Here is a 17505-nt window from a genome sequence, read left to right on the forward strand (position 1 = left end):
AGCAAGATGTGGCAAGGGAGAATGGCAGAGTGAGGGATGATGAGGGTCAGGTGATGATGGACCCAGAGGAGGGGAAGGCCCCAGGACTGGACGGGTTCCCAGTGGAGTTTTATAAAACGTTTGGGGTGGACCTGGGGCCACTGCTGTTGAGGGCGTAGAATGGGAGAGGGGGAAACTCCCCCCCTACATTGTCGCAGGCTTCGATCTGGAGCAGTGCGTGTCTTACCACCCAATATCGTCACTGAATATAGACGCCAATCTGTTGGCGAAGATGTTGGCCTCGCGAATTGAGGACTGCGTTCTGGGGCTGATAGGCGAGAATCAAACAGATTTTGTGAAGTGGAAGGCAGTTGACGGCGAACGTGAGGATGCTGCTTAATGCCCCTCTGGAGGGGCTGGGGTGGAGGCAGTGGTGGCGATGGATGTGGAGAAGGCGTTTGGGAGTGGGAAGGGGTTGGGCGGTTTGAACAGGGATTTGTGGACTGGGACGGTTGCTGTACAAGGCGCCAGGCGCGTGTGCGGACAAACCGAGTGAGTTTAGTGTATTTTGGGCTGCATCCGGGCGAAAGGGCATTCTGGTAGTGGAGAGGGATTGAGTGGAGTGGGGGGGGGGGGAAAGCACAGGGTATCACTGAATGCGGACGACCTGTTCAGACACTTTGGGCAGTATCGGGGACATCATGCGGATTTTAGAGGAATTTAGCCAGTTTTCGGGATACAGTCTGAATATGGAAAAGAGGTGTTCCCGATTGAGACTAGAGGGCAGGAGAGGAGGGTGGGGCGAGCTTTAGATACTTGGGCATTCAGGTGACTCGGGTTGGGTGTAGCTGCACAAGATGAACCTGACTTGGCTGGTGGGTGCAGACTATAAAAAGTACGATGCTGGCATGTTTCCTATTCGTGTTTCAGAACCTCCCAATTTTTGTCGCGAAGTCGTTTTTTTTAAGAACGTTAATGTGTTGATCTCTGGGTTTGTGTGGACGGGGAAGACCCCGTGGGTTTTGAAAATCTTTCAAGCGGGGGCAAGGGTGGGGGAGAGGGCTGGCATTGCGGAAAATGATGAACTACTATTGGGCGGTGAATATTGCTATGGTTAGGAAATGGGTTTTGGGGTCGGGGTCGGATGGAGGCGGTATCGTGTAGGGGGAACATGTTCGAGAGCTTTGTAGTCTGCGTCTCTGCTGTTCTTACCGCCCAGGTACTACGTGAGCCCAGTGGTGGTGTTGGTCCTAAGGGTGTGGGGGCAGTGAAGGCAGAATCTGGGCCTGGAGGGTGCCTCAGTGTGGGTGCCGATCTGCGACAACCATTGGTTTGCACCGGTGGATGAGAGGTTCCGGGGTGGCAGTTAGCTGGGATCGACGATTTGGGGGTCTGCTCATGGGGGCAAATGCGCAAGGTTGGAAGACCTAGAGGGAGAGTATGAGGTGTCTGATGTCTACAAGGTGTTGATGACCTCGGAGGGGGTCCTGGTGGGTGACACAAAGCACAAGTGTGACAAGGAGCTTGGAGCGGAGACGTGGGCAGGGGCCCTGGGGTGAATGCATCCTCGTCCAGTTTAAAGTAATGAATAGGGCACATATGATGTAGCAAGGATGAGTAGGTTCATTGAGGGGGTAGAGGATAGGTGAGGGCAGTGTGTGTATGGGGGCAGGGGGCCTCGCGAATCATGTCCACATATTCTGGGCGTGTCCAAGACTGAGGGGGTTCTGGCAGGGGTTCTCAGATGTGATGTCCGAGGTGCTGGGGGTGGAGGTGGTCCCAAGTCCAGAGGTAGCGATATTCAGGTTGTTGTGAGTCCAGGGGATGAGAGAGGCCAATGTTCTGGCCTTTGCCTCCTAGAGAGCCTGGAGACGGACTTTGCTTGGGTGGCAGGGCTTGCAGCCACCGAAAGCTGGGGTGTGGGTGAGTGACCTGCCGGAATTCCTGAGGCTGGAGAAGGTCAAGTTCGTTGAGGAGGTTGGTGGATGTGTTCACTCGGAGATGGAAGCCGTTTATTGATTTAATTTCTTTAAGTAGGTTTGAGGGGTCAGCGGGAGTGGGGTGGGGGAAGAATGGTGGATAAGGGGGATAAAATGCTGAAGGTGGGATGAGAGAGGGGTGGGGGAAGAATGGTGGATAAGGGGGTTAAAATGCTGAAGGTGGGATGTGAGAAGTGGGTGGTATTAGGGGAGCGGGAGGAGTTGGTGTTGGTTGTTCTTCTGCTTTTCTTTATTTATGAAAATGCCTTGAATAAAATATTTTAAATAAAACAAAATGGAAAACCTGCCTAGAGTAGGATGGCATTTGCAAAATGGAAGAAATGAGGGAAATATGTCACCCAATTTAAAGGAAGCAGGCCATATAAACTTCCCCCAACACAAAGAAAAATCCTACTATATAGGCATGTAAATGAATGAAAAAAAGAAATTTCAAGGATTTTGAAGCATTTTTACAAGTTAAGATGCAAGTTGGGTAACAAAATGTTGGCTCACAATCTCTTGCATAAAGACTGATTTCAGAGAAACTGAATAATGAATATCCGATATTAAACGTAAATATTTAGAATGTTTTGTCAAATGCTATACCTTCTTTCTTCTTTGTTCCTGGATTCTTCATTGACTCGCCTTTGCTGAGATGCTCTTTTGGCTGCTTGAGCTTCTTCCTGTGTCTTTGCATAGCGTGCAGCTCTCTCTGCACGATCCTAATAAGTAAGATATTCCCAATTATTAATGCATACTGCTGTTGATTTCACAGATTCACCCATGTTCCATATAAACCACAATACAGCACTTACGATTGTTCCCTTCCAAATGCCAACATATTAAACATTAAATAATTTAATATTTGACAAAAGGGCATCCAAAACAGTCCAACATTTTATGCTAGCCATCATTAAGGAAACAATATCATACAAACTAAAAATGAAAAATCATTGTGATCTTTTAAAAACTTTATATTTGCTGATTCTAGTCTTGACAAGTTTGAAGAAAAACTAGTTTTGCTTCAAAAGGAACCCCGGACTCATTAGCCCTGTACTTAAAATGCGTTTTCTTACAGCATTTATACGATTAATTTAAGTTGGCTGATACGTCAGGAAAGCTATACTTTGTGCAGACCTGGCAGTTTTAAAACACAGGACTCTCAAGGTTTGAATTCTGGTCTCAAAAAGTGTCACCATTATGGATAAAATTGTCAACTAAAAAGGAAAACTGGAGCTATATCTTCTCACTTTCAGATAGACTGATTGTGGCATAGGGATGATGCTGTCCAAAGATGTATCCACTGATTGGGCTGCCTTACCTTCTTAAATAAATGAGAAGATTTTGGATGCAATGAAGGTGGTCTTTGTGGTTGACCCGAGACTGATCCTGCACTTGCTCTCCTGCAGTGTGTTTGGATTTTACACAGGTTGAAATTTTAAAACTATGTTAAGAAGTTAAACAAAATATTTTTAATCTCAAAGCACAAACCAATGCAATCTGCTGTCTTATTCTTTCTCGTGCTAAACGCTCTTCTTCTTTGTCTCGGCTTCTTTCCTCAAGCATTCTTTTTGTCCTGTCCTCCTCTTGTTTTCTCTTGAATTCAACCATTTCCTTACCAACTTTCCGACGTTCAATTTCAACTTTAAGTTCATTCTGAAAAAAAGTTACATGTTAGAAACGCTTATAAAGTGAAGACTGATTCACTTAACTACTTAAATTTAGCATATTTGACCTTTTTTCTCTAGAAGGCAAATAAACGCAATTAAATCTACCTCAGGGGGAGGAGTGGCATAATGGTATTGTCACTTGACTAGCAATCCAGACACGCGGGGTAATGCTCTGGGGACCCTGGTTCAAATCCCACAATGGCAGATGAATTCAATTAAAAAAAATCTGGAATTAAAAGTCCAATGATGAACACGAAGTTGTCAATTGTCATGAATCCCCATCTGGTTCACTAATATCCTTAAGGAAGAAAACCTACATGTGACTCTAGACCCACAGCAATGTGGTTGACTCTTAAATGCCCTCTGAAATGGCCACTCAATTCAAGGGTAATTACGGCTGGACAATAAATGCACAATAACGCCCACATCCAATGAATGGGGAAAAAAAGCTAAACGGCCAGCCAGGTGTTGGAACGACACATAACCACTGCTGCGTATTTTTTTGAACTCACCACTTTAAAATTTCCACTAAACGGGGTATTACTATACTTGCATAATACATTTTACAAATTAATCACAACTTGGTTGTTCACACCCCACAAATAAGTAGTCCTGATGGTATATTGCGCATTACATAAGAGAATCTTCTAGAGTATCAGCAGCAATGCCACAGAAGATAAATAACTGCAAAATATTCAAATCCACCACACTGTCGCACAAAATAGACCCACGTATGCTTAGGTTGGATTCAGCAAGCCCGAATGGTGTTCAATTTGCATTTCTATGCATTCTATGACATGACAACACGAGTTTTATCTTTTAGAATTTACTCAAGCTGCTGCAAAACAATTCTATTTTGACTGCAAATAAATAATAACCATACTTTCCTATATTATCTGACTTATTTCAAACCCTTTTACATACATTTGTCTTCTAGTTTTACTGAAGTTGCATTATTTCAGTACTTTAAATGAGTATTGCATCAAAATATTTAAGAATGAATTTATCCAAAATACAAGACTTAACTTATCAGTGTTACGGAATTGATTTCAAACTGGTCAATAACCAGATCAAAACTACTTTCCTAAGATTCAGTAGCAGTCCCATTTTTGTACATATGAATTCGGAGTAGGCCACCTCAGGCCTCCCCTGTCATTCAATAACATCATGGTTGATCTGATTGTAACCAGAAGTTGGGTGCTTGGAACAATGCAGCGTTCACCATGCCAAGCTGTCAGATTAAAACAACATCCCTTGTGAAAACATGCATACTTCCCCAGGTTGCTGTCTGACAGATTCAAGAAAAAGTTTACGCAAAGTGGCAATTCACAATTGGAATCAGCTACAAAACCTTTCAAAGGAAGTCTGGGTGCATTCAGAACAAACAAGTTGCTGAACACTGACTTTCTTGACTCCGGCAGCAAAATTACATCATCAATGTTTTTTAAAGGAGCTACCCCCAAGACCTCTTTAAATCAATTATTTAATAATAATATTACATTAGATCCATTATTTATTTCTTAAATCCGAATTCAAATTCTCAAACTGCCATAAGTGGAATTTGAACTCAATCTCCGGGGTGTAGGCAGAGGATCTGGAATACAAGTCCAGTAACATTATTTGATAAACGGGGCAGCATGGTGCGCAGTGGTTAACACTGCTGCCTCATGGTGCCGAGGTCCTAGGTTTGATCCCAGCTCCGGGTCACTGTCCGTGTGGAGTTTGCACATTCTCCCTGTGTTTTTGTGGGTTTTGGCCCCACAACCCAAAGATGTGCAGACTAGGTGGATTGGCCACACTAAATTGCCCCTTAATTGGAAAAAATGAACTGGGTAGTCTAAATTTAAAAGAAAAGAAAAACAAACCCAATCACGTCCCCAAATACAATTTGACAAAAAATTAAAAGCACACGGAAGAAAAAATAAATCAATCATAAAACTTACCGTTACTTCATCCTCTTTTTTCTGCTCTCTCCGCTCTTCAAGCTTCTTTGTGAGTCTAGATATAAATAATAAGATGCTAAACAAATATAACTTGGATTTTATCATGTCACCATTCAGGCTACGGCTCAGATTTCACGATCAGCAAAGGAATGGCACTTGCCACTGGTCACAAAAAAACTGCTCATATAGACTGAGTGAGTTCTGGATTTCCTCAATTCTGATGGCAATCTCAATTTTGTGTCGCCTACAGGAAATTGGTGACATACAGCAGAGCAGGCAGAAAGGAGGCTGATCTATCCATCAGATCAAAGAATTGTCAAAGGCAACCAAATATGAAGTAAAAAGGAAATAAACTCTCATTTAAATCATTTTACACAACTCAAAATAAAGATTGGCATTACACGCTAAGGGAGAAATGTAGATACAAAAAAAAAAATTATGTTATTAAATATCTGTATTTGAAAAAAATTGAGAGACTCCACATTTGTAAAATTAGTTTTTTTAAAATAGACTATGAGTGGGATTTTCCAGTCCGCCCAAAGTCGGCGTCTGCCCGTGGGCTGGCAGGACAGGTGAGCCACGTAAATTTCCATAGATTCTGTTGGGACTGGAAGATCCCGCCAGCAGCCTATGGCAAGCCAGCTCTGCCATGGAACAAGAAAATTCCAGCTTATGACTTTGTACACCTGTAAAAACGCAGTTACATTTCATTCAACACTGCGTGACTTATTCAAGAATTAGCAGTGAGATTAGTAAGTAGTTGAAGTTTGCAACAAATCGGTAATTTCTTGTTTTTAAAATAAACATTTTATTGAGGTATTTTTGGTATTATAACAACAAAAAAATGAACATTGTACATGAAACTATAAACATAGTGCAAAAGCCGTCTCCCTCCCTTACAGGTCCCACCTTTATTAACCCCCTACTCTAAGGAAAACTAAATCTTCCCCCCCCCCCGCCCCCCCTTCTGCTGACGACTAATTTTCTGCGAAGAAGTCGACGAACAGTTGCCACCTCTGGGCGAACCCTAACAGTGACCCTCTCAAGGTAAACTTGATTTTCTCCAAACAGAGAAAGCTAGCCATGTCCGAAAGCCAGGTCTCAGACTTCGGGGGCTTTGAGTCCCTCCAAACTAATAGTATCCGTCTCCAGGCTACCAGGGAAGTAAAGGCTAGAACATCTGCCTCTTTCTCCTCCTGGATTCCCGGGTCTTCCGACATTCTGAAAATTGCCACCTCTGGACTTTTTTGTGCCACCCTTGTTTCGAACACCGTGGATATGACATCTGCAAACCCCTGCCAAAATCCCCTAAGCTTCAGAAATGCCCAGAACATGTGGACATGGTTCGCTGGTCCTCCTGCACACCTGTCTTCCACCCCAAAGAATCTGCTCATCCGGGCCGCTGTGTACGACCTTGAATTGTACCAGGCTGAGCCTGGCACATGTTGCGGACGCGTTGACTATACTCATAGACCCTATACTTTAAAAGAAAAGATGTGTCCACCCACAGAACCTCCTCTATCTCTCCTCCCAGCTCCTCCTCCCACTTGCACTTCAGCTCCTCGGTCTGCATCTCCTCTGACCCCATAAGTTACTTGTAAATGTCAGAGACACTCCCGTCTCCTACCCACCCTCTGGAATCTACCATGTCTTGAATCCCCCTTAGCAGTAGGAATGGGACGGTTGACACCTATTTACGTAGGAAGTCCCGCACCTGCAGTTACTTGAATTTGTTTCCCCTCGCCAACCCAAACTTCTCCTCGTTGGCTCACAAAGATCCCCTCAATAAACATATCCCCCATCCTCTCAATCCCTGCTATCCGCCATATCCGGAACCCCCCATCCATACTTCCCAGGGCAAACCAGTGATTATTCCAGATTGGGGACCAGACCGATGCTCCCACGTCTCCTCCATTGCCCCCAGGCTCTCGGGGCCGCCACCACCACGGGGCTGGTGGCGTACCGTGCCGGCGGGAATAGCAGAGGCGCAGTTACCAACGCCCCCAGACTGGTGCCCTTGCATGAAGCCGCCTCCATACGCTCCATTGCCGATCCCTCCCCCACCACCCACTTCCTGATCATGGCTATATTCGCCGCCCAGTAATAGTTACTAAAATTTGGCAGCACCAGCCGGCCCTCTCCCCGACTCCGCTCAAGCATTACCTTCCTTACTCGCGGGGTCTTGCCCGCCCAAACAAAGCCAGTGATCACTTTGTTGACCCGTTTAAAAAAGGACCGCGGAATAAAGATGGGGAGACATTAAAGCACGAATAGGAATCTCGGGAGGAGCGTCATCCTCACCGTCTGCACCCTTCCAGCTAATGACAACGGGAGCGCATCCCATCTCCGAAAATCGTCCTTCATTTGGTCTACTAGTCGGGCCAGATTTAATTTATGCAGCCGGTCCCATTCCCGCGCCACTTGAATGCCTAGGTACCTAATAATCCCCCTACTAATCTAAACGGCAGCTCCCCCAATCGCCTCTCCTGTCCCCTCGCCTGGACTGCAAACATCTCACTTTTCCCCATATTTAGCTTATACCCTGAAAACTGGGCAAGTTCCCCTAGAATCCTCAATATTTCCTCCATCTCCTCTATCGGGTCCGATACAGACAGAAGCAGGTCGTCTGCATAGAGCGAGATTCTGTGCTCCACCCCCAAAGACCAGCCCCTTGAGGCTCTCAGTGCAATTGCCAACTGCTCATATAGCTAGCGCGAACAACAGTGGGGAGAGGGGGCATCCCTGTCTTGTCCCCCAGTGCAGTCTAAATTAGTCCGATGTTGTCCTATTCGTCCGCCGCTTGCCACAGGAGCCTGATACAGTAACCTGACCCAGTCAATAAAGCCCCGCCCAAATTCGAACCGTCCCAGTACCTCCCACAGATAATCCCAATCAAAAGCCTTTCCTGCATCCATTGCGATCACTACCTCCACCTCCCTACCTTCCGATGGCATCATGATCATGTTTAACAACCTTCTTACATTGGCCACCAACTGCCTACCCTTAACAAACCGCGTCTGGTCCTCCCCTATAACGTCCGGAACACAATCCTCAATCCTGAAGGACAGAATTTTAGCCAGCAGTTTGGCGTCCACATTCTTTTTTTTTTTTAATAATTATTTTTATTCGGGTTTTAAATCGAAACAAAATTTTTACATAACCATTAACAACATTTAACAAAACAAGGTGAACGTTAACATTCTATAAAAAAAAAAAAAGAATATGCAGTAGCGAATCCCTGCCCGAATCCTTTGAGATCCGGACATGCCCAGAACATATGGACATGGTTCGCTGGGCATCTCACACATCTATCCTCAACCCCAAAGAACTTGCTCATTCTCGCTGCCGTCATGTGTGCCCGATGGGCCACCTTAAACTGAATTAAGCTAAGCCTGGCACATGATCAGGAGGAATTAACCCTGCTTAGGGTATCAGCCCACAGGTCCGCATCCAGCTCCCCGCCTAGCTCCTCCTCTCACTTGCCCTTACGTTCCACCACTGGGGCTTCCTCTGCCTCCTGTAGTTCTTGGTAGATGTCCGACACCTTCCCCTTCCCTACCCAGGTGCCAGAGACCACCCTATCCTGTATCCTACTTGGGGGTAGCAGCGGAAATGCCACCACCTGTTTTTTTAGAAAGGCGCGTACCTGAAGGTATCTGAAGGCATTTCCAGGGGGCAGATTAAATTTCTCCTCCAGTGCCTTCAAGCTGGGAAAAGTCCCGTCTATGAACAGGTCCACCATCCTTTTAATACCTGCCCTATGCCAGCTTTGAAACACTCCGTCTATCTTGCCCGGAACAAATGTGTGACTGTTGCGTATTGGGGTCCACACTGAGGTTGCTTCCACCTTCCTGTGCCTTCACCACTGACACCAGATCCTTTGTGCTGCCGCCACCACCGGACTTGGAGTAGCGCGCCGGCGAGAACGGCACAGATGCCGTTACGAGTGCCCCTAAGCTGGTGCCTTTGCATGACACCCGCCTCTATGGCGTCCACATTCAACACGGAATCAGCCTGTAGGACCCACACAGCTCCAGGTTCTTGTCCCGCTTCAGAATCTGCGAAATTGTGGCCTGTGACATCGTCGGGGGCAGCACCCCTCTTTTTCTTGCCTCATTGAACATCCTCATCAACACCGGCCCCAATATCCCAGAGAACTTTTTATAAAACACCACTGGGTACCCGTCCGGCCCCGGGGCTTTACCCGACCGCATGGCCTTCAGACCCTCCACTATCTCTTCCAACCCGATTGGGGCCCCCGTCCACCTTTGGGAAATTCAGACCCCCCCCCCCCCCCCCCCCCCCCCCCCCAAATAAGTGCCTCATCCCTTCCGGACCCGTACGGGGTTCCAACCAATACAGCCTACTGTAGAAATCCCTAAACACCTTATTCACCCCTGCTGAATCTCTAACCAGGTTCCCATCTCTGACATTTACTTCCCCTATCTCCCTGGCCACCTCCCTCTTTCTAAGCTGCTGTGCAAGCATTATGCTGGCCTTTTCTCCATACTCATAGATCGCCCCCCTCGCCTTTCTCAGCTGCTCCACCGCCCTCCCTGCGGTTAACAAGCCGGACTCCGCCTGTAGCCTCCGCTGTTCCCTTAATAGCCCTGCCTCTGGGGTCTCCGCCTACCTCTATCAATCTGTAGTATCTCCTTTACCTGTCGGTCCGTCTCTGCCCTGTCCACCTTCACCCTATGAGCCCGTATCGAGATCAGCTCCCCTCTGACCACTGCCTTCAGGGCTTCCCAGACCACCACTGCTGAAATTTCCCCCGTGTCGTTGACCTGCAGGTAGTTCGGAATATTTTTCCTCAGCCGCTCGCACACCCCTTCGTCAGCCAAAAATCCCACATCTAACCTCCAGTGCGGAGCATGGTCTGAGATTTTGTGATCGCCGAGTACCCAGTGTCCACCACCCCTGCCAGTAAGGCCATGCTCAAAATAAATCAATCAATCTGGGAATACATTTTATGCACGTGTGGGTAGAAGGAGAACTCCTTCACCCTCGGCTGCCCAAATATCCATGGATCCACTTGGGCCCACCTCCAGCCCATGTTCCGCGCCTCCACCGGCCTGCCCCCAGCCAGCCCCCGCCCCCAACCTTCTCTCTGTCCCTTAGCCCAAGTCCCTCCCTCGTCAGCAGAACATTCTCTCTACTCCCCCCCCCCCCCCCCCCCCCCCATAGATAAAATAGTAAAAGAATAAATATTTTAAAAGATCAATTAAGTAACTGTCAGTAAGCAGGCAAAAAGGGTCAATTGAAAATACCTTTCAACTCGGGCGTTTAGGTCTTCGCCAACTTGAGAAGATGCAGAAGTTTCATCAAAGCAGCAATTACTAGATGGACCAGCATGATCCGAATGATCTTTAAGTCCAGGCATTTTAGAAGGCGATTCTAAAAAGCAGCATAATGCAGAAATTTATCTTCAAACAGAATTATATTGTGCAACGTGAGCATAAGTGTACAAAATTCATTACTTGAATGACTTGAATACTCCTTTTGTGAAGTTAATGCCTTTTTGCTGAAATGTATATATTTTCTATTGATTCATGTGGGTGTCGTTGGCTGGACCAGCATTTCTGGATTACTAGTCCAGTGACAATACCACAATTCCACTGCCTACCCTGTGCAACAGTTTGTTTTGTTGCTTTGCGCAAATTGACATTAGCAAATGTTAGTAGATTATTTTTTTAAAGTAGGCATTATTGTTAAACCAGATCTACCCTCATCTAACATCACACAAATGCAATTCAAGCAAGGGTTACTGGAAAGGGATCAACTGCAGGAATATTCAAGAGTTCGAATCGCCGAGCAGAAACTTATAGCCAAGTTCCGCACACATGAGTGTGGCCTCAACCGGGACCTGGGATTCATGTCGCATTACATTCATCCCCCACCATCTGGCCTGCGAAATCCTACCAACTGTCCTGGCTTGATACAATTCACACCTCTTTAACCTGGGGTTACCCCATCTCTGGATCTGTAAAGATTTAATCACCTGCTAATGGTCGCATTCCAAGCATTGTTTGGCATCTTTGAATTTGTCTATATATGTGTTTCTGGAACAGACCTCTTCATTCACCTGAGGAAGGAGCAGCGCTCCGAAAGCTAGTGACATCGAAACAAACCTGTTGGACTTTAACCTGGTGTTGTAAGACTTCTTACTGTCATCTTTGAACTGTGAGGGGGAACCCACAGAGACACGGGGAGAACGTGCAGACTCCACACAGACAGTGCCCCAAGCCAGGAATCGAACCTGGGACCATGGAGCTGTGAAGCAACTGTGCTAACCACTGTGCTACCATGCCGCCCAACCGTTTCCCTTCCCCAACCCAAAGACATAGAAGCAAACTGCAAATCCTCTGGAACTGCTTCAGCCAAGGTCAGCTAATTTCAAACAAATGAAGATTGAGCCACATACTTTCCTGGTCTATTTTACAAAATATGTAGTAAGAATATGTCCCTTCAGCTTCACAATAGACCAGAATATCAACATTACTCATTTCTCATGAAAATATTGAATTGTTCCTGCCGTAAAGCCCTCAACCACATTCCTAGTTGTGTGAAGAACTACTCTGACATCAGCCCTGAATTTTCTTTCTCAGCATTATAACAAGTTTTAGATTTTGACATTGTCGTCAAGCTGCTCAATCTCATCTTTCTCAATATTTCAAAATCTGATCCCCCTGCTCCCTGCACCAAAATCAAGATTCCCCACCTTCCTAGTCATAATTGGATTGGATTGGATTTGTTTATTGTCACGTGTACCGAGGTACAGTGAAAAGTATTTTTCTGCGAGCAGCTCAACAGATCATTAAGTACATGAGAAGAAAAGGGAATAAAAGAAAATACATAATAGGGCAACACAACATATACAATGTAACTACATAAGCACTGGCATCGGATGAAGCATACAGGGTGTAGTGTTAATGAAACCAGTCCATAAGAGGGCCATTTAGGAGTCTGATAACAATGGGGAAGGAGCTGTTTTTGAGTCTGTTCGTGTGTGTTCTCAGACTTCTGTATCTCCTGCCCGATGGAAGAAGTTGGAAGAGTGAGTAAGCCGGGTGGGAAGGATCTTTGATTATACTGCCCGCTTTCCCCAGGCAGCGGGAGGTGTAGATGGAGTCAATGGATGGGAGGCAGGTTCGTGTGATGGACCGGGCGGTGTTCACGACTCTCTGAAGTTTCTTGCGGTCCTGGGCCGAGCAGTTGCCATACCAGGCTGTGATGCAGCCCGATAGGATGCTTTCTATGGTGTAATCTCTGACTCCCCACGAGCAATGGTGAAAGATCCAAAGAAAGCACCAATCATTCAATACACACACACACATTCAGCTGCTACTCTGTCAACATGTTAGTAATGTTAGGGGCAGCACGGTAGCATTGTGGATAGCACAATTGCTTCACAGCTCCAGGGTCCCAGGTTCGATTCCGGCTTGGGTCACTGTCTGTGCGGAGTCTGCACATCCTCCCAGTGTGTGCGTGGGTTTCCTCAGGGTGCTCCAGTTTCCTCCCACAGTCCAAAGATGTGCAGGTTAGGTGGATTGGCCACGATAAATTGCCGTTAGTGTCCAAAATTGCCCTTAGTGTTGGGTGAGGTTACTGGGTTATGGGGATAGGGTGGAGGTGTTGACCTTGGGCAGGGTGCTCTGTCCAAGAGCCGGTGCAGACTCGATGGGCCGAATGGCCTCCTACTGCACTGTAAATTCTATGATAATCGATGTTGCAGTCTAATAAAAGCACACCATTTATTGTACAACAAAATAGTACTGAAACACTTTTGGTGATTCCCCATATTGCACATGCTGTTACTCCAGCATTCTGGCAATTAGAGGTACAAATGTATAAGTACTTTAATGGACAATGGTGATGTGTCAACGCTTCATTTAGGCTTATGAGTGGCTGTGGTCTTGGAGAACAAAACATAAATGAAGTTAATCAGACACAAATCATAGCTTTAACCATGTGGTAAAATAAAATATATTAACGTTAACATTTTTATTTTGAGCCCAGCCTTTGATTTTTTGAGTAAGAAAAGTGGCAGGCAAAAGTTATTAAAACAGAGCAATTTAGTTCAGTTTATTTTTGTTAGAATTTGTATGTAACATCTCGTAATTAGAGTTCTGATTTTGTGTTTCATTAACGTGAAATCAAAACCAATCCAAAGTATTTTTGGAGACAATAGACATATGGACGATAAGGGAATAGTGTAGATGGGCTTTAGAGTGGATTCACAGGTTGGCGCAACATCGAGGGCCGAAGGGCCTGTACTGCACTGTAATGTTCTATGTTCTAAGTGTGCCGCTAGAAGTTTGATGAACAAACAGGACAGTAATGTGCAGTCATGCTGTTTTTAGGTACAGCCCACGCTAAGTCAGAAAATACATTTGAATGCAATTGCATGTGCCCTTAAGCCTAGACAGTGTAGTTTCATGAAAGGCGGCTTGCTCTTTTAATGTTCAAATTGGACATAAATACTGGTTATATTCTAAATTTGAGATGGTGTGAAAACTTTATGTCATTGTAGGGAAGGTGGCACAGTTGTTAGCATTACTGCCTATGGCGCTGAGGACCCGGGTTCGATCCTGGCCCCGGGTCACTGTCTGTGTGGAGTTTGCATTCTCCCCGCGTCTGCGCGGATCTCACCCCCCACAACCTAAAGATGTTAGGTGGATTAGCCACGCTAAATTGCCCCTTAATTGGAAAAAAATAACAAGGTACTCTAATTAAAAAAAAGTTATTCCAGGGACATTTTAATATTATTTTTGAATTTCTAAGAACGGAAGGGAAGTGCAAGAAGCAGAAAGTAAAATTATTCTGACTACAAAATTATTTTAAAAGTTCAATTATATTTTCCAGCAACAGGCAGAATGGCCTCCACCTGTGTCATAACGACTCAGGAATTTCAGGGAGGCCTGACTAGATTAATTGCCTGTCATGACCCCATGAGCCACCAGGGACAGTGGCGGTTGCCGGTAATACATTAAGAGAGAGGCCTACAGTTCACAGGGAACGCTGGCCAGAGGTGAATGAGTGTGAGAATGAGGTCAGAGTGAGAGGGGTTGGAAGAAAGGGCCAGAGGTAAGGGCAGACGGGATGGTTTTCAGTGGTCATCCCCTGCCCAATACCAGGCCCCGATGGCCTTCTGGAGGCTTGGGAAACTATGCTACTCGTATTTAATCCCTGGGCCGAGAGATAGTTGGTGTCAATTGGCCCAGTAGCAAGAAAAATATAAAACTCTTCTTAAGATGTCAAACAGTGTCTCTCAGGCTTAACATTCTGGAGGGGTTTGTGCTCCTCTCTTCACCCACACCCCCCCACCCCCACACACACCAAATGACTGGAAAAGCTCCCAAAATTTAGTTAACAAAGAGAGAAACACAGACATGAACATAAACAAGCCAGCTAAAACACAGGCTTCAACATATACAAAACAGACGAATGCTTGGGGTGATTTGAGTGCCTACACTTCACAATGTTAAGAATTCAAATAACCAATGTTCATATAACAATTCATTGTAAAATAAATTAATTGTACAATTGTGCTCGATATTTGCTCAGCTGTCAAGATGGAAGCACTAATGATCTATTTTCTGGGAACAAATCAAAAGACACTCTCATTTGTAGAATCTTCCTTCGAACTTCTCAGTCACCCCAAAACAGCATCATCTCAGATTTATCTTAAGCAACAAATCAATGTGTTTGGTGAAAATTAGGAAGGCAGAACAAGTGAACAAAAAGACTCCCTCCATCCAAATGCTCTCCCCTCTTCCACTAACAGTAGAACCTATTGTACAAGTAAACACAATACTTCATAAAGGAGAATGTAGTCTCAGGATCACAACAAAAGATGAGAAAAACTCAAGAAAGCTAAGATTTCAGCTTCCTTATCAAACAGTAATTCTTATGTCTGTGATGCTGATTGAGGGATAAATGTTAGCGCGGACACAAGGTAGAACTCTTCATCTAAGATGTGCCACAGAATCTTTTATGTCCACTGAGGGGGCTTTGGTTTGACGTGACATTTGAAAAATGGCATCTCCAACAGTGGAGTACCTACTCAGTACTGCACTGGAGCACAAGGCTGCATTTTTCATTCAAGTGTCTGTGGTGGTGCTTGGACCCACAAACTTCTGACTCACGAGGCAAGGGTTTACCACTGAGACATAGCTGACAAAAAGACAAACCTTTCAAAATAAATTGATGAAATGTCAAGGAAGGCTTTCCAAACAAATTTTTAAGAACTCTTTTCAAAGTACCAACTAAACTTGAGCATTCAAAAACAATGAAACAATTTTCTGAAAAGAATCAGGTTCACTAATAAACAGACATCCTTTTGCAACACACGCTGCTGTTTGAATTTTTCAAATCCTAATAACTGCAACTTTTTTCCCCACTGTAAAGCAGACTTCCTTTACCAGTGTCAAAAGTCTATACACTGTAGTCAACAACGCTCGTTACTGGTTTGAACAATGCATTTACCTTTGGGTCGAACTTGAAGTGCTGTTGTTGCCATTGTCTCTGTTGTTTTAGTATCTGAGACTTGTGGCATGTTGGGTTGAGTATTTTCTGGAAATTCACTTGCCTGGCTTTGGCCTACATGGTTTTCCTGGTTGTCACCGGCTGCTGCGACATTCTTTTGTCTATGCATCTAATAAAAAGCAAAGGAAATACACAAATTCAATTGAACAAATCCATAGAGACACTTAACTGTGGAGCTTTCTAAAAATATTAAGCCAAACAAAAATGGGTACATTTCATTCAGTAGCTTCCACACCATGAAATTTGAATCATTAAAGTTCGGTGCTTTTGCAGACCATTGGGAGAATACTGAAATTATGAATAACTTGGGTGTCGCACTCATTTCTGAGTCGAAGGTTCAACCCACAGTCCCAAAACCGGAGTCCCAATTTGGTTTGATAATTCAGGGCTGAGGGAGTTGCAGTGTTAGAGGTTTTCTCTTTCGCATGAGACCCTGTCTACCCCTTTGGGTGGACATGAAAGATCTCATTTAAACAAAAGCAGGGTGCCCTGGCAAGCATTTAGCCTCAACCTACATTACATCACATTATCTGGTCATTTATCTTTTTGTTGTTTGGTGGATTACTTCTTCAATTCTTAAAATTAAAAAATATCCCCTCATTGTAGTTAGTTAGATATTTGTAGTTAGTTACTAAGAAGCAGTTAAGATATAGCGCTTAGAGCGATGGGATCAAAGGATATGGGGGAAAGCGGGATTAGGCTATTGAGTTGTATGATCAGCCATGTTCATATTGAATGGCGGAGCGGGCTTGAAGGGCCGAACGGCCTCTTCCTGCTCCTATTTTCTCCATGTTTCTATGTAGTAAAATTATATTAACAAATGATAAACCCAAGCTCACTTCAATGTTTGGAGAAAATTTGTATGTATGATTAACTTTCCACATACAAGCATATGGGTTTGATGCTCTGGAGCTAGAACATCACAACAAGCACTGTGAGGGGGGGGGGGGGGGGGGGGGGGGGGGGGGGGGTGGAGCTTCCCTAAAAGCAGTCATGAATGGAATAGCTAATAACCAATGAACAGATCACCTACACCTTCAACTTTCAGCCATAAATCTAATTAATGAGCATTCATTTTGAGTTTTATGATTTGCTACATGATGAAACATAAATAATTATATTCTGATGAATGGTATTACAAAAACAATACATACTCGATAAAACAGAGGATGAATTTTTGATAAATATGGTTGATACAGCAATCATTAGGATTGCAGAACTGCGTACCCATCAATGGTTCAAAGCAGTAGCATTGAAACATAATGTTGTTTTTCATTTCATCAGTAATTCAGTTCTTTAAATGACTACACGGAATTTTGAGAAAGGAAATTCTGATTTCAATGTAGCTGATGAGAGGGCTTCATTAGTTTAGTGATTCAATAATTA

General features: G+C 44.8%; 1 protein-coding gene across 3 annotated transcripts in view; it reads right to left on the reverse strand.

Moving 5' to 3' along the window:
* Positions 1-17505, reverse strand: part of ubxn4 (UBX domain protein 4) — a 105473-nt gene that overhangs the window by 68211 nt on the left and 19757 nt on the right. For all 3 annotated transcript variants that reach the window (XM_072472290.1, XM_072472299.1, XM_072472280.1), the window contains 5 exons: positions 16060-16228; positions 10842-10968; positions 5572-5626; positions 3450-3614; positions 2565-2680 (listed from right to left, as the gene is read on the reverse strand). In XM_072472290.1, the coding sequence (XP_072328391.1) occupies positions 2565-2680; positions 3450-3614; positions 5572-5626; positions 10842-10968; positions 16060-16228 (632 nt within the window). The remainder of the gene's footprint in view (positions 1-2564; positions 2681-3449; positions 3615-5571; positions 5627-10841; positions 10969-16059; positions 16229-17505) is intronic.

Source organism: Scyliorhinus torazame, chromosome 2 (assembly GCF_047496885.1).
Source record: "Scyliorhinus torazame isolate Kashiwa2021f chromosome 2, sScyTor2.1, whole genome shotgun sequence".
NCBI classification, from domain to species: domain Eukaryota; kingdom Metazoa; phylum Chordata; class Chondrichthyes; order Carcharhiniformes; family Scyliorhinidae; genus Scyliorhinus; species Scyliorhinus torazame.